Source organism: Microcaecilia unicolor, chromosome 2, assembly GCF_901765095.1.
Source record: "Microcaecilia unicolor chromosome 2, aMicUni1.1, whole genome shotgun sequence".
Classification (NCBI taxonomy): domain Eukaryota; kingdom Metazoa; phylum Chordata; class Amphibia; order Gymnophiona; family Siphonopidae; genus Microcaecilia; species Microcaecilia unicolor.
The window spans coordinates 291,563,529-291,587,388 of NC_044032.1; the positions used below are offsets into that span (position 1 = coordinate 291,563,529).

The 23,860-nt window shown below is 43.9% G+C and overlaps 1 protein-coding gene across 1 annotated transcript in view; it reads left to right on the top strand.

Moving 5' to 3' along the window:
• Nucleotides 1-23,860, top strand: part of HUWE1 (HECT, UBA and WWE domain containing E3 ubiquitin protein ligase 1) — a 1,034,695-nt gene that overhangs the window by 983,525 nt on the left and 27,310 nt on the right. Inside the window, 1 exon segment of the mRNA XM_030194273.1 lies at nt 8,790-8,971. Coding sequence (XP_030050133.1) covers nt 8,790-8,971 — 182 coding nt within the window.

Genomic DNA, 23,860 nt, shown 5'->3' on the forward strand with positions numbered 1-23,860 from the left:
GTGGATGCTTGGAATGCCCTCCCGCGGGAGGTGGTGGAAACGAAAACAGTAACGGAATTCAAACATGCGTGGGATAAACATAAAGGAATCCTGTTCAGAAGGAATGGATCCTAAGGAGCTTAGCTGAGATTGGGTGGCAGAGCCGGTGGCGGGAGGCGGGGATGGTGCTGGGCAGACTTATACGGTCTGTGCCAGAGCCGGTGGTGGGAGGCGGGACTGGTGGTTGGGAGGCGGGGATAGTGCCTGGCAGACTTTTATACGGTCTGTGCCCTGAAAAGGACAGGTACAAATCAAGGTAAGGTATACACAAAAAGTAGCACATGTGAGTTTATCTTGTTGGGCAGACTGGATGGACAGTGCAGGTCTTTTTCTGCCGTCATCTACTATGTTACTAACTTAAGAAAATTTGTTTTTATTGAGCTCCTTGCTTGTGTATCTCGATATTGAATTTGAATCCCTGTGGCAGGCATCTTTTATGCCAAAACACGGCCCATGTCGGGTCTGATCTAAATAAAGGACTCCTGTTGTTTCAGTCTTGAAGGCCCAGCAGTGCTTTTTCTTTGCCTGGCATTCGCATATAGACATTTCAAACTATGTTTGTTGTTCCTATTTACATCATGCTCATTACTTTACAATCTGTTGTCTGATTTTTATTTAAGGACTCCTGATCTACTACGGTCTCTTTTGCAACCTCACAATCGGGATACCCTGTTTTCCCTGTTTTGGTGATATATTTGAAAGATACCTTATTCCGAACCATGCGCTTCTGTCGGCCTTCCCCCAAGTTCTAGTTTAAGAGCTGCCCTATCTCCTTTTTAAATGCCGATGCCAGCAGCCTGGTCCCATCCTGGTTAAGGTGGAGCCCATCCTTTTGGAATAGGCTCCCCCTTCCCCAGAATGTTGTCCAGTCCCTAACAAATCTAAAACCCTCCTCCCTGCACTATCATCTCTTCTCTAAGGACAAGTAGGCTGCTTGTTCTCACATGTGGGTCGGCGTCCATGGCGGCCCCAGGAACGGAGATTTTCCAGCAAAATCTTCAGAGTCTTTGCGACAGTCTGTAAGACGCGGGGCAGCAGATGCACTGTGCATGCACGGCCATCTTCCCGCCCGCATTTGTCCGTTCCCGCCTCAGTTTTTTCTTTTTCCACGGTAGAGAGAGGCTGCGTGTCTGTCGCTCTCTCGCAGGTCCAGAAAACCTAAGGCGCCCTTTCACAGTGTGTATCGCTTTCTTTTTTGTTTTAGGTCGTCCTTTTTCTTCTTTTTTCCAGTTATCTAAAAAATAAAAAAAAACCCGTTTTGCTCTTAGATTTTTCCCCTGATAAGTTTACCTTTCACTTTTGTGGCGGCCCTTTTGGCCACCCGTCGGCGGTTCCCTTTTTTGTGCCTTCCGTTGGCACAGTCGAGCCGTTGGATTTCGCCGCCGCGATTTTTTCTGCTGATGTCCTCGAAGCTTCCCCGCAGCTTCAAGAAGTGTGCCCGATGCCAGCGATCGATCTCGAGCAACTGACCCGCATTCCTCCTGTGTACAGTGCCTTGGGCTCCGACCATAGCCCAGAGCTTGCAAAATTGTGTCTTAGCTGAAAAAGCGGACGCAGGCGTCGAGAAGAGCTCTTCGGTACCATCTTTTTGGAGCTCCGGCTGGTTCCTCGGCACCGGGGATGCATCGTGAGCGCAGGTAATGGCTGTCTGGACTTCATGTTCAGCTGGGAGAAGTGAGCTGTCGAGTGGGCCTCCACCTGTCTCGAAGACTCCTACTGGGCAGGCCCCCCGGATGGGCTCCACACACAGGGAGCTTGGTCCCTTCAGGAATCAGGTCTCCAGATCAATCTCCTGGAGTTGCGAGTGATCTGGAACGCTTTCAGAAATCGGCTGTCCAATCAAATTATCCAAATTCAGACAGACAACCAGGTTGCCATGTACTATGTCAACAAGCAGGGGGGCACCGGATCTCGCCCCCTGTGTCGGGAAGCCGTCCAGATGTGGCTTTGGGCTCGCCATCAGGGCATGTTTCTCCAGGCCACGTATCTGGCAGCCGTAAACAACAGTCTGGCCGACAGTTTGAGCAGGATAATGCAACCTCACAAGTGGTCGCTCAACTCAAGCTTGGTTCGCAAGATCTTCCAAGCATGGGGCACCCCCTCGGTGGATCTTTTTGCCACTGAGATCAATCACAAGGTCCCTCAGTTCTGTTCCAGACTTCAGGCTCACGACAGACTAGCGTCAGATGCCTTTCTCCTGCATTGGGGGACAGGCCTTCTGTATGCATATCCTTCCATACCTCTGGTGGGGAAGACTTTGCTGAAACTCAGGCAAGACCGAGGAACCATGATTCTGATTGCGCCCTTTTGGCCATGTCAGATTTGGTTTTCCCTACTTCTGGAGTTGTCCTCCGAAGCACTGTGGAGATTGGAGTGTTTTCCAACCCTCATCACTCAGAACGAGGGGGCGCTTCTGCATCCCAACCTCCATTCTCTGGCTCTCACGGCTTGGGTGTTGAGAGCGTAGACTTTGCCTCCTTGGGTCTTTCTGAGGGTGTCTCCCAAGTCTTACTTGCTTCCAGGAAAGATTCCACAAAGAGGTGTTACTCTTTTAAATGGAGGAGGTTTGCCATCTGGTGTAACAGCAAGGCCCTAGATCCTCGTTCTTGTCCTACACAGACCCTGCTTGAATACCTTCTGCACTTCTCAGAGTCTGGTCTCAAGACCAACTCAGTAAGAGTTCACCTTAGCGCAATTAGTGCTTTCCATTATCATGTAGACGGTAAGCTGATCTCTGGAAAGCCTTTAGTCGTTCGCCTCATGAGAGGTTTGCTTTTGTCAAAGCCCCCAGTCAGACCTCTACCAGTATCATGGGATCTCAACATCGTCCTCACCCAGCTGATGAAACCTCCTTTTGAGCCACTGAATTCCTGCCATCTGAAGTACTTGACCTGGAAGGTAATTTTCTTGGTGACGGTTACTTCAGCTCGTAGAGTCAGTGAGCTTCAAGCCTTGGTAGCCCATGCTCCTTATACTAAATTTCATCATATCAGAGTAGTCCTTCGCACTCACCCTAAGTTCCTGCCGAAGGTGGTGTCGGAGTTCCATCTTAACCAGTCAATTGTCTTGCCAACATTGTGGATTAAAAACTGGTTGAAGGATAGGAAACAGAGAGTGGGGTTAAATGGGCAGTATTCACAATGGAGAAGGGTAGTTAGTGGGGTTCCTCAGGGGTCTGTGCTAGGATCGCTGCTTTTTAATATATTTATAAATGATTTAGAGATGGGAGTAACTAGCAAGGTAATTAAATTTGCTGATGACACAAAGTTATTCAAAGTTGTTAAATCGTGACAGTATTGTGAAAAATTACAAGAGGACCTTACGAGACTGGGAGACTGGGCGGCTAAATGGCAGATGACGTTTAATGTGAGCAAGTTCAAAGTGATGCATGTGGGAATGAGGAACCCGAATTATAGCTATGTCATGCAAGGTTCCACGTTAGGAGTCACAGACCAAGAAAGGGATCTAGGTGTCGTCGTCGATGATATGTTGAAACCTTCTGCTCAGTGTGCTGCTGCAGATAAGAAAGGAAATAGAATGTTAAGCATGATTAGGACAGGTATGGAAAACAGGTGTGAGGATGTTATAATGCCGTTGTATCGTTCCATGGTGCGACCGTACCTTGAGTATTGTGTTCAATTCTGGTCGCCGCATCTCAAGAAAGATATAGTAGAATTGGAAAAGGTGCAGAGAAGGGCGACTAAAATGATAGCGGGGATGGGACGACTTCCCTATGAAGAAAGATTAAGGAGGCTAGGGCTATTCAGCTTGGAGAAGAGACGGCTAAGGGGAGACATGATAGAGGTATATAAAATAATGAGTGGAGTGGAACAGGTGGATGTGAAGCGTCTGTTCACGCTTTCCAAAAATACTAGGACTAGGGGGCATGCGATGAAACTACAGTGTAGTAAATTTAAAACAAATCGGAGAAGAAACTTTTTCTTCACCCAACGTGTAATTAAACTCTGGAATTCTTTGCCGGAGAAAAGTCTTGAAGGCAGTTAGCTTAGCAGAGTTTAAAAAGGGGTTTGGACGGTTTTCCTAAAGGACAAGTCCATAAACTGCTACTAAATGGACTTGGGGAAAAATCCACAATTCCAGGAATAACATGTATAGAATGTTTGTACGTTTGGGAAACTTGCCAGGTGCCCTTGGCCTGGATTGGCCGCTGTCGTGGACAGGATGCTGGGCTCGATGGACCCTTGGTCTTTTTCCCAGTATGGCATTACTTATGTATTATATGTACTTATCTTATGATCCAGACACTGAGTTCTTGTTAGCCTGAAGTTGTTTGCAATGGTTTGGTTATGGTAAAGCAGGCTTAACTCTGTAGAGGTATGTCAAGGCTCATAATACTAGCACTATGGTTGTGACCATAGCTGCATCTGGGTTCCATATCTGCTGAAGAGAGAAAAGTGGCTACTTGAAGATAGATGCATATTTTCACTTTCTGTTACTACCCAGATTGGACAACAGTTTCAGCTAATCAGTTTTAACAAACCTTTTCAAGTTTTTTTTAAAAATGTAAAAAAAAAATAATCATTACACCTTATAAATCCTCCAAACTTTTTTGAGTCTTTCTGAACTGAAAAATTGTAAGGCAAAATTTGATAAGGGCTGGAATCCATTTCTACTCTGGAAAACACGTACAGTATGTAAATCTTGCTTTAGATTTGATATTCGCCGCCTTTCCTTTTAGGTATGATCTCATTTTCTGTTTTGTTTACTGTTAATGACCATGCAATGTTCTTGACTCGGAGAGATGTATCTGTTTAAAAACTAAATAAAAAAGATTTGAAAACAAAAAAACTGTCATTTACATTTTTCCACAATCATCTAGTGAATGGGTTGCCTCGTGCTATGGAATTTTGGAGACCTGAAGACAATTATTAGATTCTCAAGATACCTTGATTTCAGAGTTCTTGCTTGTGTGATAGACTCTTCTGCTTGTCCATGGAGAAAGTGAAGTTATTTGCTTGTAATTGGGACTGTCCTTCCCCATGTTTTAACTTGTACAGCGCTGCGTAACCCTTATAGAAATGCTAAGTAGTAGTAGTAGTAGTAGTATTCTCTATCAACAAGCAGGGAGAATGCAAGCATACTAAATGATATTGTCCCATCCCAGACCTGCTGTCCTACAGTTCAGGAAAGCTTTTAAGTGCTTTCATGCATGGTGGGGGGGGGGGGGTTCACATACTGGTGAGAGTTCACCTCATTTTTGAAATATGCCTGCTCTGCAGGTTGCATAGTGCTTAAAAAAAAAAAGTTAAATAAGAAAAATGCCATCTAGTCTGCCCAGTAAAGTGATCAGGGTTGTACTTATGTACTTAACTGCTGCTCCGTGCAGATTACCCTACTTTACACCCTTTATGAAGTGCAAAACGTCATATAACTTTTACTGTGGGTAGCAAAGTTCTACAATTGGATTCCATCCTGTTACCATTTAGGGATCTTCTGTGTTTATCCTACACATTTTTGGTCTAAACCACGTGCTTTGGGAGGACATTCCAGGCAACCACCACTCTTCTGTGAAAAAGTATTTCCTGATGTTGCTTTTAAGTTTACCTCCTTGCAAAGTCATTTCATGTTTTCTAGTTCTACAGCCTCCCCTTACTTGGAAAAAATTCATTTGTTCATGAATTCTTTTTAAGTATTTAAACATCTGTATCTTCCTCCCTTGTCCCAATCCCTCTCCTCTGGGGGAGGGAGGGGTATTTATTTATTTAGGTCTTTTATGTTTCTTCTCGTGCATCTTCTGGTCCAAACCTCATACCATGTTGATAACCTTCCTCTAGACCATTCCAGTCTGTTTTATATCCATAGCAAGACATGGCCTCCAATACTGAATACAGTACACCCAGTGAGAGTTAACACCTTCTGTGTTTTATACAGTGACTTGTACAGTGGCATTATCACCACTTCCTTTCTGTGGATTATGCACCAGTATTCTTCTGGCAGTAACTACTGCCTTGTCACATTGTTTTGCAAATTTGAAATTCTTGGACATTATCACCTTGAGTTAGTTCTCTGTCCTGGTCTGTGCATATAGTAACATAACATAGTAGATGACGGCAGAAAAAGACCTGCACGGTCCACCCAGTCTGCCCAACAAGATAAACTCACATGTGCCATTTTTTTGTGTATACCTTACCTTGATTTGTAGCTGTCTTTTTCAGGGCACAGACCGTATAAGTCTGCCCAGCACTATCCCCACCTCCCAACCACCAGCCCTGCCTCCCACCACCGGCTAAGCTTCTGGGGATCCCTTCCTTCTGAGGAGGATTCCTTTATGTTTATCCCACGCATGTTTGAATTCCGTTACCGTTTTCCTATCCACCTCCTCCCGCAGGAGGGCATTCCAAGCATCCACCAGTATGTGGATGGAGTGGCCTAGTGGTTAGGGTGGTGGACTTTGGTCCTGGGGAACTGAGGAACTGAGTTCGATTCCCACTTCAGGCACAGGCAGCTCCTTGTGACTCTGGGAAAGTCACTTAACCATTGCCCCATGTAAGCCGCATTGAGCCTGCCATGAGTGGGAAAGCGCGGGGTACAAATGTAACAAAAATAAATAAATAAAACCACCACTCTCTTCGTGAAAAAATACTTCCTGACATTTTTCTTGGTCTGCCCTCCCTGAGGCATTCTACTACTCACCTTTCAGCATTTTATATTCGTATGGCTATTTTCTGAGCCATTTTACCACTTTGGGTTCCCAACCGCAAGTTGCTTGTATTATTCATGAGCTCAAACAGAGAATCTATGTCGCCCTGAAATGACTGGTCATTTATAATCCACTCCCACAACCTTCATCCCCCCACAAATGTACTTTAGTTTTTTTTTATCAAACCCATACCATGTGATGATCACTGCTACCCAAGTGGGTGCCCACCTGCACATAAGACACATTTTCTTCATTTGTGAGTACTAGAACTAGTGTCAACCCTTCCCTTGAAAGACATCCATGGTATTTTTACTACTATCCAGTTTTGCAGGTTGGATACTTTAATCCACATCCAGTAGATTAGTCACCTGGTATTGCAGAGCTGCACCAGCACCCTTTCTACTTCCCCTCAGCTAGGGCTTTTCAGTTTGGAGAAGAGACAGCTGAGGGAAGACATGATAGAGGTATATAAAATAATGAGTGGAGTGGAACAGGTGGATGTGAAGCGTCTGTTCACGCTTTCCAAAATACTAGGACTAGGGAGCATGCGATGAAACTACAGTGTAATAAATTTAAAACAAATCGGAGAAACTTTTTCTTCACCCAATGCATAATTAAACTCTGGAATTCGTTGACGGAGAACGTGGTGAAGGCGGTTAGCTTGGCAGAGTTTAAAAAGGGGTTAGACGGTTTCCTGAAGGACAAGTCCATAAACCACTCCTAAATGGACTAGGGAAAAATCCACAATTCCAGGAATAACATGTATAGAATGTTTGTACGTTTGGGAAGCTTGCCAGGTGCCCTTGGCCTGGATTGGCCGCTGTCGTGGACAGGATGTTGGGCTCGATGGACCCTTGGTCTTTTCCCAGTGTGGCATTACTTATGTACTTATGTACCCTCACGTTTGCTTCCCTGTCAGAGCACCTCAGGGTGGGGGAGCAGGCAAAATAGGGCTTGCATCTCGATGCACAGAATTAGAGACAAGCCTGTAAGAAGATTAATCAACATAAAATGGCAGTAGGACTTCTGTCACATCCTTAGATTTTCTGAGATTTACTTATTTTCTAGTACAAGTTACAGGTCTTTATGGATAAATTCCCCAAAAGGAACAAAAAGCAAGAGTGACTTATGCAGGCAGCCAAACTTGTACTACTGACAATTGGGTGATGTCCTTACTGTAGTGGGTTGAAAGAAAAGATAAATTAAAAAGAAAACCTAAAAAGTTACTATTTTTTTTTTTTTGCAAACTTAATACATTTTTGACTAGGCGGGGGCTGGTGGTGGGAGGCGGGGATAGTGCTGAGCAGACTTATACGGTCTGTGCCCTGAAGAGCACAGGTACAAATCAAAGTAGGGTATACACAAAAAATAGCAAGTATGAGTTATCTTGTTGGGCAGACTGGATGGACCGTGCAGATCTTTTTCTGCCGTCATCTACTATGTTACTATGTATGTTGACTACTTTTAAGGATTTTAAACCCCTTTATTCCTGTCAGGAGCGTATCTTTTCAACTTCCAAGAGCCAGTTAAAAATGTATTAAGTTAGTCCAAGAAAAGATACTGCTATATTCTTTTTTTTTTTTTTTTTTTTTTTAATTAACTTTTGAAATGGACTAACACAACAACCACACCATTTTATCCAAGAAATGTTGGTAAAGAGCAATCACAACTAAAGTAATGAGGGCAGTCAGGTTTGTGTAGCTAAAACTGGGATAGGACCAGTTGCTGGAGCAATGTAGGACAACCTAGCAAATTGACTGGGCCCAATGATCCTAATATGCTGTGTTGGTGTACTGAAGAACAGGCAGATTTACAAGTTTAACTCCAGTTAGGAAAAAAAAAGCCCCAAGCTATGCCTTTGTGTGTAAGCAAAACATGTATGTATGGAGGTTAGAGTAAAAACTGAAGTGAATTAAACTGCCCAGGAGCAGGAGTGTTTAAATATTTTCTAATTGGCAGTGGCCTGATTTTGGAGGGGGGTTGGTAGTGGCATCATTGGAAAATAATGGTGGGTGTTTGGTGCCTTGTAGAATAAAGATCCTATAATAAATCTTTCCCCCATATCTCTTTCATTTTGTTTCCTGTATAGGTGCCATCCGCAAGCAGTTGGCTGCATTCTTAGAGGGTTTCTATGAGATCATTCCAAAGCGCCTAATCTCTATATTTACAGAGCAGGAACTGGAGCTACTCATATCTGGTCTGCCTACCATTGATATCGATGATTTGAAATCCAATACGGAATACCACAAGTACCAGTCCAACTCCATCCAGGTTAGGCTGGATCTGACCCCTTTCTGCATTGTATGCCTGTGCTGTGGACCTCTGTAACTCCTTCATTTCTGTGGAGAAAGCATTGATATCTCCCACATCTAGCTATTCCTGTGGAGCAGAGAATATGTATATTTCCCCTATTCATGCAGACATACTGCCTGAGTTGCATGAAAATCTAATTTATGAATATTCATTGTGGATATCCTGAAACCCCAGTGGGACTAGATGTGCCCCAAGGGCTGGTTTGGGAATGGCTAGCTTTTAGAGTCTGGCTTTCTTGAAGTTTTCTGTTTTTGTCTTCTTGTTTGTTTCTGATTTGTGGTTCCCCTATTCTATATTAGGCAACAATCTGTGTTCTGTATGTCTGAGGTCATGTAGGGTCTGTCTTGTTCTAGTTTCCCAGTACTAGGTGTATTGGTGCTCTAAGTCCTGGTTTAATATCTATAATGCTGTCGTTTCATAGGTAGCAGTGCTGCAGTTTGAATCCTGATAATCTGTTAAGGTGTATTAAGTTTACTATGTATGTTCTGAGTGTGTTTTTGCAGGTTTTCATTTTGCAAGTATCTGGCAAGGGAATAGGCATGTGTATTTCCTGACTTAATATCATTTGAATATAAAGGATAGCTACTGTTAGGTGGAGTATGCATTCGTATGGGTGCCTAAAAAATTTTATTTGGCTTCGATGACAGCTTTAGTAGTTGGACAAGGCCAGTACCAGGCAGACTTCTACAGTCTGTGCCCTGAAAATGGCAAGGACAAATCAAGATCAAGTATGTATATGTAGTATCACATCATACCCTTATAATGAGATTATCTTGGGCAGACTGGATGGATCATACAACAGGTCTTTATCTGCCATCATCTAATATGTAACTATATATTGGACCTGTCTTCAATGCGGTTGCCTCAGCACCGTAAAATGTATTTTTGTAAGTATGTCGATCATCTCGACAACATCCACAACACAAGGGTCAGATTAGGCCAACTCACAAAAGCCCTAACACGTACACTAAACAAGTTAATATCACTCCTCAACCAAAGGGAAAGACCAGTTCGTCCTCTAACAGAGCTTCCATCACATTAGACTATTTCAATGCAAGATCCTGTAAGAAATAAATAAGTATGACATCATTGTAGCAAAAACCTCGACATGATCTGTCTCACTAAAGCGTAGCTAACCAAGGAAGACACCGTCATTCAACAACTAATTTGCCTTCAAAACTGCCTAATCCATGAGATCCATAGATCTGACAAAAGAGGTGGGGGAGTAACTGTAATTTACCGAACAAACTTGCATGTAGAACTAGTAGACTAACCCGCACACCAGGGGCTAGAAGGAATCTTTCTAAAAGTACAAACACAACCTACCACAGTGGACCATGGCTTAATGGTACTTTATCGACCCCCCCCCCCCCTCCCCCTAGGATCCTGGAAAACAGTAGCAGAAGACCTACAATCCTTCATAGTCCAAGCCTTATCATCACATCCGTCAACTGTGATTGTGGGTGACCTGAACATGCATCTAGAAGAAGATGATGATAGAGGCACAATCACTACTAGGTTTCGTAAAAGATATAGACCTAAGCTAATAAGCAAGGGCCCATCTCACAAGGATGGGCATCTTCTAGACAGTCTTCGTTCCATCACAGTTGCTTCCCACAATTTAAAAAAAAAAATGGGGAAATCATCACTCCTCATCTGGTCTGATCACATGCTACAAGAATTTTCACTCCTCATTACTCCCACTAAACACAGAAAAATACAAAGAAAAACTATCCTAACCAGAGGCAAAATAGATGGAACAAAACTATGGGAAGAGTGTTATGCTAAAACTAACCCAGGAGATTGAATCCTCACTGGAATAATTAGCAACCAACTGGAACCGAGCCAACAACATAGCACCAGTACAGGAGAGAGAGAAACCAAGATAAACCCACAAGAATTTAGATCCATGCTAGCAAAATTCTCTAAATGCCCCGGCTCTGGCACAGACCAAAGAGTCGGTTGGGCCGCTGGACGAAAATGGTGTTAAGGGGCGATCAAGGAGGACAAAGCCGTAGCGGAGAAATTAAATGAATTCTTTGCTTCGGTCTTCACTGAGGAGGATTTGGGGGGGGGACACCGGTGCCGGAAAGAATATTTGAAGCGGGGGAGTCGGAGAAACTAAACAAATTCTCTGTAACCTTGGAGGATGTAATGGGTCAGTTCAGCAAGCTGAAGAGTAGTAAATCACCGGGACCTGATGGTATTCATCCCAGAGTATTAATAGAACTAAAAAATGAACTTGCGGAACTACTGTTAGAAATATGCAATCTGTCCCTAAAATCGAGTGTAGTACCGGAAGACTGGAGGGTAGCCAATGTTACTCCGATTTTTAAGAAGGGTTCCAGAGGAGATCCGGGAAATTATAGACCGTTGAGTCTGACGTCGGTGCCGGGCAAGATGGTGGAGGCTATTATTAAGAATAAAATTGCAGAGCATATACAAAAACATGGACTGATGAGACAAAGTCAGCACGGATTTAGTGAAGGGAAGTCTTGCCTCACCAATCTAATGCATTTTTTTGAGGGGGTAAGCAACATGTGGACAATGGGGAGCTGGTTGATATTGTATATCTGGATTTTCAGAAGGCGTTTGACAAAGTGCCGCACGAAAGACTCCTGAAGAAATTGCAGAGTCATGGAATCGGAGGTAGGGTATTATTATGGATTAAGAACTGGTTGAAAGATAGGAAGCAGAGAGTAGGATTGCGTGGCCAGTATTCTCAGTGGAGGAGGGTAGTTAGTGGGGTCCCGCAGGGGTCTGTGCTGGGTCCGTTGCTTTTTAATGTATTTATAAATGACCTAGAGATGGGAATAACTAGTGAGGTAATTAAATTCGCCGATGACACAAAATTATTCAGGGTCGTCAAGTCGCAGGAGGAATGTGAACGATTACAGGAGGACCTTGCGAGACTGGGAGAATGGGCGTGCAAGTGGCAGATGAAGTTCAATGTTGACAAGTGCAAAGTGATGCATGTGGGTAAGAGGAACCCGAATTATAGCTACGTCTTGCAAGGTTCCGCGTTAGGAGTTACGGATCAAGAAAGGGATCTGGGTGTCGTCGTCGATGATACGCTGAAACCTTCTGCTCAGTGTGCTGCTGCGGCTAGGAAAGCGAATAGAATGTTGGGTGTTATTAGGAAGGGTATGGAGTCCAGGTGTGCGGATGTTATAATGCCGTTGTATCGCTCCATGGTGCGACCGCACCTGGAGTATTGTGTTCAGTACTGGTCTCCGTATCTCAAAAAAGATATAGTAGAATTGGAAAAGGTACAACGAAGGGCGACGAAAATGATAGTGGGGATGGGACGACTTTCCTACGAAGAGAGGCTGAGAAGGCCAGGGCTTTTCAGCTTGGAGAAGAGACGGCTGAGGGGAGATATGATAGAAGTGTATAAAATAATGAGTGGAATGGATCGGGTGGATGTGAAGCGACTGTTCACGCTATCCAAAAATACTAGGACTAGAGGGCATGAGTTGAAGCTACAGTGTGGTAAATTTAAAACGAATCGGAGAAAATTTTTCTTCACCCAACGTGTAATTAGACTCTGGAATTCGTTGCCGGAGAACGTGGTACGGGCGGTTAGCTTGACGGAGTTTAAAAAGGGGTTAGATAGATTCCTAAAGGACAAGTCCATAGACCGCTATTAAATGGACTTGGAAAAATTCCGCATTTTTAGGTATAACTTGTCTGGAATGTTTTTACGTTTGGGGAGCGTGCCAGGTGCCCTTGACCTAGATTGGCAACTGTCGGTGACAGGATGCTGGGCTAGATGGACCTTTGGTCTTTCCCAGTATGGCACTACTTATGTACTTATGTACTTATGTCCTTTGGACCCATGCAAAGCGGAGCTTCTCAAACTCGCCCTCCTCCCCACCCACCCATTGTGGATCATATTAGAAATCTGATAGAGGCCTCAGTGACAGAAGGTAATTTTCTCAGGAAGGTGATTGACATCATATTCACTCCCCTCCTAAAAGGCAATTCCCTCGATAAATATCTCCATATGAAATACTGTCCAGTGGCTAACATTTCAACATTAACAAAAATCATGGAAGCAATAGTGGCTACTCAATTCCAAGACTACATGGACTGTCATCAACTACTTGATCCCATGCAATCTGTATTCAGGCCCCTGTTCTGCACAGAAACAGTAATAGCAGAACTGCTCTCAGAATACTGGCCAGCAAATCTTTGTCATGCAACTGAACCTATCAATTGTATTCAACCTGGTGAATCACCATCAACTTCTGAAAATGGTAGCTGGAGTAGGCATCACAGGAATGGTTCTGAATTGGTTCACAGGATTTTTACAACACAGATCAATTCCGGCACAATGGCAACAATCTCTTTCTCACTCTTGGCCTATGAAGTGTGGTGTCCAACAAGGTTCGCCACTATCCCCAATCTTTCAATTTTTACCTCAAAGATCTAGGGGCCATACTGAATCCATTTAGGATCAAATATTTCTCATATGCTGACGACATCATACTCCTATTCCCATGGTTAACCCCTTACTGCAGTATACTCCCTAAAGAACGAAGTCTTCAATTCACTGTTCAACTGGTTTTGCTCCCTAAACATAAAGATCAATCCAGACAAAACCAATATCCTCTGGATTGGAAACGACCAGCTACCCAACCCGGCAGGTTCATCAATAATCATTAAGACAGAGATAAAACTCTTAGGGGGTCTATATATATATATATATATATATATATATATATATATATATATATATATATATATATATATATATATAAGCAGCAGATTAGATTAGATCTCGACTCACATTTAACTATGTCCAAGCAAATAACATAGTCTGCAAATGCTTCTACAAACTGAAACTTCTTAGATATATTAAACATCTACTGGAAATAAAACATTTTCAAATTGTGGTGCAGGCCCTGATCCTATCTATCTACACTGGCCTACTTTAATATAGCATACCTAGGCCTCCAGGACAAACTAATCAGGAAATTATAGATTGTACAAAATACAGCATCCAAACTGATTGGAGGGGGGGCGATGGACCAATCATGTCACCCTATTTCTCAAGAAGCCTCACTGGCTTCCCTGCAAAGCAAGTCAAATTCAAGCTACTGGCCTTAATTTTTAAAAGTCTCTGTGGACTAACACCAGGATACATACAAACATCTGTACGTCTATCAGCCCATGAGGGCACCCAGATCTCTTAAAGACATTAAGCTTATCATACCTAAAAACCAAACTTGCCGGGTGAAATGAAGGAAAAGGGAAATGGAACTTGATATACCGCCTTTCTGTGGTGTTTGCAACTACATTCAAAGCAGTTTACAAAGTATATTCAGGTACTTATTTGTACCAGGGGCAATGGAGAGTTAAGTGACTTGCCCAGAGTCACAAGGAGCTGCAGTGGGAATCAAACTCAGCTCCCCAGGATCAAAGTCCACTGCACTAACTACTAGGCTACTCCTCCACTCCTTTAATGCCACCCTACAAGGCAGAGGTGCAGAGCTATGGAATGATCTACCTGTAGAAACATAGTAACATAGTAGATGACGGCAGAAAAAGACCTGCACGGTCCATCCAGTCTGCCCAACAAGATAACTCATATTTGCTGCTTTTTGTGTATACCCTACTTTGATTTGTACCTATGCTCTTCAGGGCACAGACCGTATAAGTCTGCCCCGCACTAGCCCCGCCTCCCAACCACCAGCCCCACCTCTCACCCACCGGCTCTGGCACAGGCACAGACCGTATAAGTCTGCCCAGCACTATCCTCACCTCCCCAGCCCTGCCTCCCAACCCCGGCTCTGGCACAGACCGTACAAGTCTGTCCTGCCTCCCAACCCCAGCTCTGGCACAGACCATACAAGTCTGTCCAGCACTATCCCCGCCTCCCAACCTCCAGCCCCGCCTCCCGATCTTGACTAAGCTCCTGAGGATCCATTCCTTCGGCACAGGATTCCTTTATGCTTATCCCACGCATGTTTGAATTCCGTTACCGTTTTCATTTCCACCACCTCCCGCGGGGAGGGCATTCCAAGCATCCACTACTCTCTCCGTGAAAAAATACTTCCTGACATTTTTCTTGAGTCTGCCCCCATTCAATCTCATTTCATGTCCTCTCGTTCTACCACCTTCCCATCTCCGGAAAAGATTCGTTTGCGGATTAATACCTTTCAAATATTTGAACGTCTGTATCATATCACCCCTGTTCCTCCTTTCCTCCAGAGTATACATGTTTAGTTCAGCAAGTCTCTCCTCATACATCAGCTGATTACATGAGCTTCTGACAGTAAAAACCTGGCTGTAAATATTACGGGATACTTCTGACCCACGATTCTGATGTACCACAACCTGCAAAAGTGCCCTAGGATTGAAACCACAAACAACCAACCACAACATCTGATACTAGACTCCTCTTTCACTTGAACCCCAATCACCACAAACCAAACATGAAACCCCATGCTCAGGAGAGGCAAGTCACGTCTACTCGTATGGGCTTACCTGTTCAATCTGTAATACTGTATATTTTTATCTTTCACCAAGTTCAAGCTTACCTGTGCACACTTAACTTGTTCAATAGTGGTTTTATGTATGATTGAGCAGTTAAATTTGATTACTTATTTAATATAATCAGTTTTATTAAAATGCAATCTGTTTGTTTAGACTGTCCTCCACCTTGAACTTTATGGTTAAGTGGAATACAAATGCCAAAATGAAATTGTCTTTTTTTCAAATCAGTTAATTGTAAGCCATTTTTCAGCCTTGAGCTCATAGCCAGGATATTTTTCTCACCATCAAGTTGATTGATTTCACTGTGGCTATTTTTCCAAATGAAATGTCCCAAGAGGAGTGGAGGCGTGGCCTAGTGGTTAGAGCATCGGTGTGCTCCTTGTGATCTTGGGCAAGTCACTTAACCCTCCATTGCCTCAGGTACAAGCTTAGATTGTAAGCCCACTTGGGACAGAGAAATATCCAGTGTACCTGAATGTAACTCAACTTGAGCTACTACTGAAAAAGGTGTGAGCAAAATCCAAATAAATAAATAAGAGAAGACCACCAGCAGCTTCAAGAGGTGTTCCTGGTCTAACAGGACCATATACATTATGGATACCCACTCACGATGCCTGCAATACCTGGGACCCAACCATAATCCTTCTTTTATTTAATGTTCACAAATTTCAGAGAGGGGTTTGTGATAGAGAAAAGCTTTTCAGTGAAAAGATCATACCATTGGCATCTGAAACATCAGTCTCCATGGGCCCAGGAGCTACATTGAATGCTGGGGATGCATTGACATTAAGTGTGGCTGTTACCCTTTTCATTGAGCATCAGTAGAGCTCACTGTTAGCAGTCATTGTATGATTTCTGCCCGCAAAAGCAGAAGGATTCATCCTCTTCATCGGTGCCAAGAGAGTGTGATGCAGGACATTGGGTAGAGGCTGAAGTGGCCCAACATCACTCCCCCTTTCAGTGTTATACCAAGGCACCAAAATCATTGGTGTCATCAAAGTTCCCTTGACAGGTGTGCCGGACTCCATAGACCCTAGGCTCTGGTTCTGATACTCCACAAATGACTCAGGAGAATGTGGACACTTCTATTGTGATGCCTATGCCTTTGTCAATGGCTCCTAGCTCATGCAAAGTTCGAGGAATGGATTGAGTGCTGTTTGGTTGACGCAGTACTGCATCTTCAACTTGATGTCAAGAGCAGGTGTGATCCTACCATGGCCTGTCTAAAAGAGAAGCCTCAACACCAAGGCTTGGAAGGTTCAGAGTTGAGGTCTGCTACAGCAGTGTAAATCTCCAGTGCATCGAGGGAGGAAGAATCATTGAAACATCAGTCATCCTCAGTGTCACAACACTGTAGGAAGTCTGATTGTTCTGTCAGTAGTGTGGACAAACAGAAACAGACTTCACCAACTGATTTTCTTCTATGGGTCTGAGTTGGAACATTCCTGGGATTCTGATGAGGATCTAGGGAGCTACTTGGAGGATAGGGTCCACTGGCGCCTCCTTCAGATTCCTCCTGTACCATATGAGAGATGCAGATCCCCACCAAGGGAGTCTCTTTCATTAATTTGATATGGGAGATGCCTCAGGCCATTCCATTTAAGTTAAGACAGAGTTGGATCCCAGGATGGAAATATTGGATAGCTTCCAATTCCTCTACCCCTCCCCCACTTTAGGAAGCTGTGACTGCCTATTCATAGAATCTTGAAGGATGTACAGAAGAGAATATGGAAGACCCCCCCCCCCCCCCCCCAAAAAAAAAAAAAACAATTAAGGTGAAAAGTATAGAGTTAAAAAAGCTCTGGATTCATGAAATGGCATTCTATGGGGGTTGAATCAGCTCTCAAAAGAGCCAGTAGTTCCAGTTTTCACACCATGGTGCCCCCTGGAAGGGAAGCTCAGATATTGGAATCTGTAGAGAACAGACTGTTTCCCAATACCATACTTTCGTCCCCCATTAGCCTAGTGGTTAGGGTGGTGGACTTTGGTCCTGGGGAACTGAGGAACTGAGTTCGATTCCTGGCACAGGCAGCTCCTTGTGACTCTGGGCAAGTCACTTAACCCTCCATTGCCTGTCGCATTGAGCCTGCCATGAGTGGGAAAGCGCGGGGTACAAATGTAACAAAAAAAAATTCTATTCTCTATTCATGGGCATGTACTTACAGAACATAATGCACAGTGCTGCAGATTCTGCAGGCATACTGTCTCCCTAAAGATAAGGCTGAGTAACTCTGCTTGTTAGTAGCCAAAGAAAAGGAGTGCGGAAAATACTCCAAGCAACTTATATTTTCAAAACAGCATTGAGAGTTTCTGCCATTACTTCCCACAGACTTGTCTGGCCCCTGTTTGGCAATTGGCTGGGTCAAGCACACAACTCGGAAAGGTGGAAAAAATCTGTTCGCTCATTCATTCAGGTGCTAGAGTTATGAGGGTTCATAAACTATCCAAAGTCGCATCTAAAGCCAAGATAAAAATTAAAATTCATAGGAGCCTTGCTAGATGCAACTCAAGCAACTGCTTTTCTTCCACAGCAAAGGATAACCAATCTAATTTTCACTGTGGAGTAAAATTGGGAGAGTCTGCAAGTTTTAGCTGGTCATACATTGAGGATGCTGGGCTATATAGCTTCAACAGTTCATGTCACTCCAAAGGCATGCCTCCATTTGAGGCAGATTCAGTGTACCTTATCTACCCATTGGACTCTGGTCCTGATGCACAAAGCTTACCAAGCTTTAAACGTTTGCTTAGACCAGTTGTAGTTGGTTTGTTTTACATTTACTTCTTAGCTTCATTGCATGCCCCCTAGTCCTAGTAATTTTGGAAAGAGTAAACAAACAATTCATGTCTACCCATTCCACTCAGCTCAGTATTTTATAGACCTCTATGATATCTCCCCTAAGCTATCTTCTCTCCAAACTGAAGATCACTAGCCACTTTAGCCTTTCCTCATAGGGAAGTTGCCCCATTCCCCTTTATCATTTTCATAGCTCTTCTCTGTACCTTTTCTATTTCTGCTATATCTTTTTGAGATGTAGTGATCAGAATTGCACACAGTATTCAAGGTGCAGTCGCACCATGGAGCTATACAAAGGCATTATAACGTTCTCAATTTTGTTTTCCATTCCTTTCCTAATAATTTCTAACTCTCTATTTGCTTTCTTAGATGCCACTTCTCACTGAGCAGAGGGTTTCAACGTATCATCGACGATGACAACTAGAATCCTATTCCTGGGTAGTGACTCCTAAAGTGGAACCTTGCACCACGTAGCTATAGTTTGGGTTCCTCGTTCCAATATGCATAACTTTGCAGTTGCTCACATTAAACCTCATCTGCTATTTGGATGCCCAGTATCCCATTTATCTCCTAACAGTCTCTTCCTCATTATCAATGCTGAAGATCTAAAATGACCATGGGTGTGGTTTGACTGTTTCATTTAGGGGGGGGGGGGGGCAAAGGATGGGGCGGAGCATATTAGCATACTCATTTGCATATATATATATACACACACACACACACACAAATGAATATGCTAATATGGAGGAAGGAAGGAAGGGAAAAAGAGCTGGCTTTTTTGGGAATAACCATAATGAATATATATGAGATATCAAGCCAGCTCTTTCTCCCTTCCTTCCTTCCTTCCTTCTTTCCTCCTTACCCAGCACTCCGTCTTCCTCTCCAGTAGTATTTCCCCACCCCCTTTCCCATACCATGCCAGTGTTGACCTTAGAAATGCATAGGCTCTATATGTAGATCCTTCAAGAGGTAGTGTGTCATGATTTAGTCTCTACACCCTTTCTGATGTTTTGGTGCCACCTCAGTAAGGCCAACACACAGTCTCTCCACTGCAAAACGCTATACACAAACTTGTGCAAAAACACACTCATAACCTTACTAAACCATAACAGCACTAATTCCAAGGACAGGACGAGCTACAACCTTATGCGTGAAAAGGCAGAACTGTAATTACACCAGGCTCTAAAACACCAATACACTACCTCGTGAAAAAAAAGCAAAACAAAAAGGGCTGCAAATACTACACGCTAGCAGAATACTGCACCTTGATCACACATGAAAAACACATGACACAACAGACATGACACAAGGAACTAGAAATCAAAAAATATGAAGGCAAAATACTGAACTGGAAAGTTGACTCAAGAAGTCAGACTCAGCATGCAGCAATACCAGAAAAATTGAAACTTACATGCAAAATATCACAGATGCACATTTCAAAAAGCTGACATATTCCAATTAATAAATTCTGAATAAAATACTTTTTTCTACCTTTGTTGTCTGATCATTTAGTTTTTCTATTCGCTTTGGTCCCAGTGTCTTCTGTTTTATGCAGTCTTCTTTCCGTTTGATATTTTATTCTCTCACCATGTCCACCATCCTCCTGTGTCCTTATGTGTCCTGTCTACCATCTGTAGCCCTGTCCCTATCCTTCCTTGAGTTTCAGTATCTGCCCTTAAACTCAGCAGTTTCCCCTCCATCCATATCCAGCATTTCTCCTCACTCCCCTCCATCCATGTGCATCTACTTCCTGTCTTCCCTCCCCACCATCCATGTCCAGCATTTCTCCTCTCTCCCTTCCCCTCATCCATGTGCATCTCCTTCCTTTGTCTTTCCTTCCCTCCATTCTTGTCCAACATTTCTCCTGTCTTCCCTGCTCTCCACTCCATCCATGTCCAGCATTTCTCCTCTCTTCCCTCCCCTGCATCCATGTGCATCTCATTCCTGACCTCTCCCCTCCCTCCCTCCATCCATCCGTCCAGCAACTCTCCATTCTCCCCTGCCCTCTCCTCCATCCACCCATATCCAGCAAATGTCCTCTGTCCCCTGCCCTCTCCTCCATCCACCCATATCCAGCAAATGTCCTCTGTCCCCTGCCCCTCCATTCATCCATCCATGTCCAGCAACTCTCCAATCTCCCCTGCCCTCTCCTCCATTCATATCCAGCAAATTTCCTCTCTCCCCTTTCCCCTCCATCCATCCGTCCAGCAATTCTCCTCCTTCCCCTGCCCTGCACTCCATGTCCAGCGATTTCTATTCTCTCCCCTGCCCTACTCTCCATTCATCCATGTCCAGCAACTCTCCATTCTCCCCTGCCTTCTCCTCCATCCATCTCCAGCAAATTTCCTCTCTCCCATGTCCCCTCCATCAATCCCTGTTGTCCAGCAATTCTCCTCTCTCCCCTGCCCATCCTACATAGTAACATAGTAGATGACGGCAGAAAAAGACCTGTATGGTCCATCCAGTCTGCCCAAGACAAACTCATATGTGTATACCTTACCTTGAATTGAATTTGTACCTGTCCTTTTCAGGGCACAGACCATATAAGTCTGCCCAGCAGTATTTCCCGCCTCCCAACCACCAGTCCCGCCTCCCATCACCGGCTCTGGTACAGACCGTATAAGTCTGCCCTCCCCTATCCTTGCTTCCCAACCACCACCCCCTCTTCCCCCCACCTGCTCCGTCACCCAATTTCAGCTAAGCTTCTGAGGATCCATTCCTTCTGCACAGGATTCCTCTATGTATATCCCATGCATGTTGGAACTCTGTTACCGTTTTCATCTCCACCACCTCCCGCGGGAGGGCATTCCAAGCGTTCACCACCCTCTCCGTGAAAAAATACTTCCTGACATCTTTCCTGAGTCTGCCCCCCTTCAATCTCATTTCATGTCCTCTCGTTCTACCGCCTTCCCATCTCCGGAAAAGATTCGTTTGAGGATTAATACCATTCAAATATTTGAACGTCTGTATCATATCACCCCTGTTCCTCCTTTCCTCCAGGGTGTACATGTTCAGGTCAGCAAGCCTCTCTTCATACGTCTTGGAACGTAAATCCCATACCATCCTCGTAGCTTTTCTTTGCACCGCTTCCATTTTTTTAACATCCTTTGCAAGATACGGCCTCCAAAACTGAACACAATACTCCAGGTGGGGCCTCACCAATGTCTTATACAGGGGCATTAAAACCTCCTTTCTTCTGCTGGTCACTCCTCTCTCTATACAGCCTAGCAATCCTGTATCTTCCTTTCCCCATTCTATCCAGCGTCTCTTCCCCCCCCTCTTCGCAGCATCTCCCATCTCTTTCTCTCTCTCTCCTACTGGCAACCTGGAGGAACCGTGAACTTACATGCTCTTCCCTTTCCTTCTCTGCCTCTCGTTCTCTCGCTCGCTCACTTCCTCCCTCCCCCTCCCTGGCAAAGCATAATACAAACGTTCGCGGGGCCGTACTCCTGCTCCGCACGCCGCTGCCGGCTTCCCTCCTCTGTCTTCCCTCCCCTCCATCCATGTACAGCATTTTTCCTCTCCCCCTTCCCTCCATCCATGTTCATCTCACTTCTTCTCTCTTCCCTCCTCTCCATCCATGTCCAGCATTTCAACTCTCTCCCCTCCCACCATCCTTGTGCAACTCCTTCCTCTGTCTTCCCTCCCCTCCATTCAAGTCCAGCATTTCTCCTCTCTCCCTTCCCCTCCATCCGTGTGTATCTCCTTCCTCTGTCTTTCCTTCCCACCAACATTTCTCCTGCCCTTCCTTCCATCCATCCATGTCCAGCAACACTCCTCTCTCCCCTGCCCTGCCCTCCCCTCCCATCCATGTCCAGGGTAAACCTACAAAACAGATGAGGATGTGATTCCATGTGACCCAATGAAAGGAGAGAGTAATTCTACTTCCATTAAATTTTAATATATTCCATCATCTTTATAAACACTAGGCTTCCCAAGGCAGATTACAACCAGACAGTTAAGATGAACCCATCAGGAAACAGAATATTCTCACTGAAATCTGGCCATCTGAATTGTATGGAATAACAGTGAAGAAAAATTAGCACAAACTACAGAATTTATAATTGCTGTTTCTACTAGCTACAATAATTTTTGAAGTTGTCTTAGTGATATTCAATTATTTTCTCCTCCTCCTTGTGTAAGGCACTGCCTACATTCACAGTAGCTCTCGTACTGCCTAAAGATTCATTCATAAAGGAGAAAAAGCCCTCAGAAACCTTAGACACTTAGTCTGAAGTTTTGAACACTGTTACTCAGGGCCGTGCCTAGGGTCTCTGGTGCCCCCCTGCAGACTATCAGTTGGTGCCCCCCTCCCCTCCGTCTAGCAGAGCAGGAACAGAAGGGAGCAGGCAAGTAAGCCGGACCTCAGGAAAAAATAGCACTGTATGTATCCCTCATTGATAAGTCTCTGACTCTAAAGTTTAGCAATTTCATTAAAGCAAAATGTATTTTCATAACACTTCAAAGATTTCCAACTCAAAATAGGAATGCTAATTCAAAATGTGAGCAAAGTCCTCTTAGTTTCCAAAGATTCTTTTTCTAATCTTTGCACCAAAGGATATAATTCAGATCAAACATTTATCTCTGATCAACTATCTCAGATTAAATATTTATTTCAGATCAAATATTAAGGTTTCCTTGCTTACAGTCACTTAAATCTACCTAGCCTTTATTTAGCTTATAGGATTTAAACACTCTTAAACTGAAATTCACCCTTTTCTATTCTTCATAAACTTCAAGTAATCCTGAAATATTCAGATCCTTTTCTCACTGGAGAAACCTCAAACTTCAATCTCCACCAACCTCTTTTCATTCATATTTTCTCATTTACCACATAATCAGGCACTCTTTTATAATTTCAGTCAACACACACAGGAACTCACAGCTGCATGTCTCTCTTGGCCAAACCGACAGTCAGTTGCTGTCTCACTCTGTTCCCGTCCAGGCAGATTTCTAACAGAAGCTGATCATCCAATCAGAGAGCTCTATTTGAATGCAGATTAACATACAGACACTGTAATGGGAATTTTTAGTCAAAAACACTAGATAAACCCTTCGTTTTTGGATCAAACTTCACACTTTTGATCAGAGCCATGACCTAACATTAAGGCGGTAAACATTTCCATCATTTATTATCCATAAATATGCAAATGAGAACCTCCCAAAAACGGACTAATTTGCATATGATTTAAACAAATCTGAGCATATGACAACCAAGTACAGACTCCCAGCACTTGAATTCTTTAATTAGATTTAATGCAAATACTTTTAAAACTTATTTTTAGCACTTTTAAAATTTCAGGTTCTCTTTAATTTGAATGCTGTTCAAGCTCTGAAGCTCACCCTGAGTGAGGAGTTATCCCCAAACCAAAGCATATATAGCAATCTGGTTGCATTCTCTCAAATAACTTGAAGAACCTGCCTGCCTCAGTGAATACTGCTGCGTTGCTTTCACTTCCAGTTTGTCATGAAAAGGAGGGCAGGGGAGATAGGAGAATCGCAACTTCAGGTAAAAGATTTTGCAAGTGAGCGGATGGCAGGGCAGCAGCGCC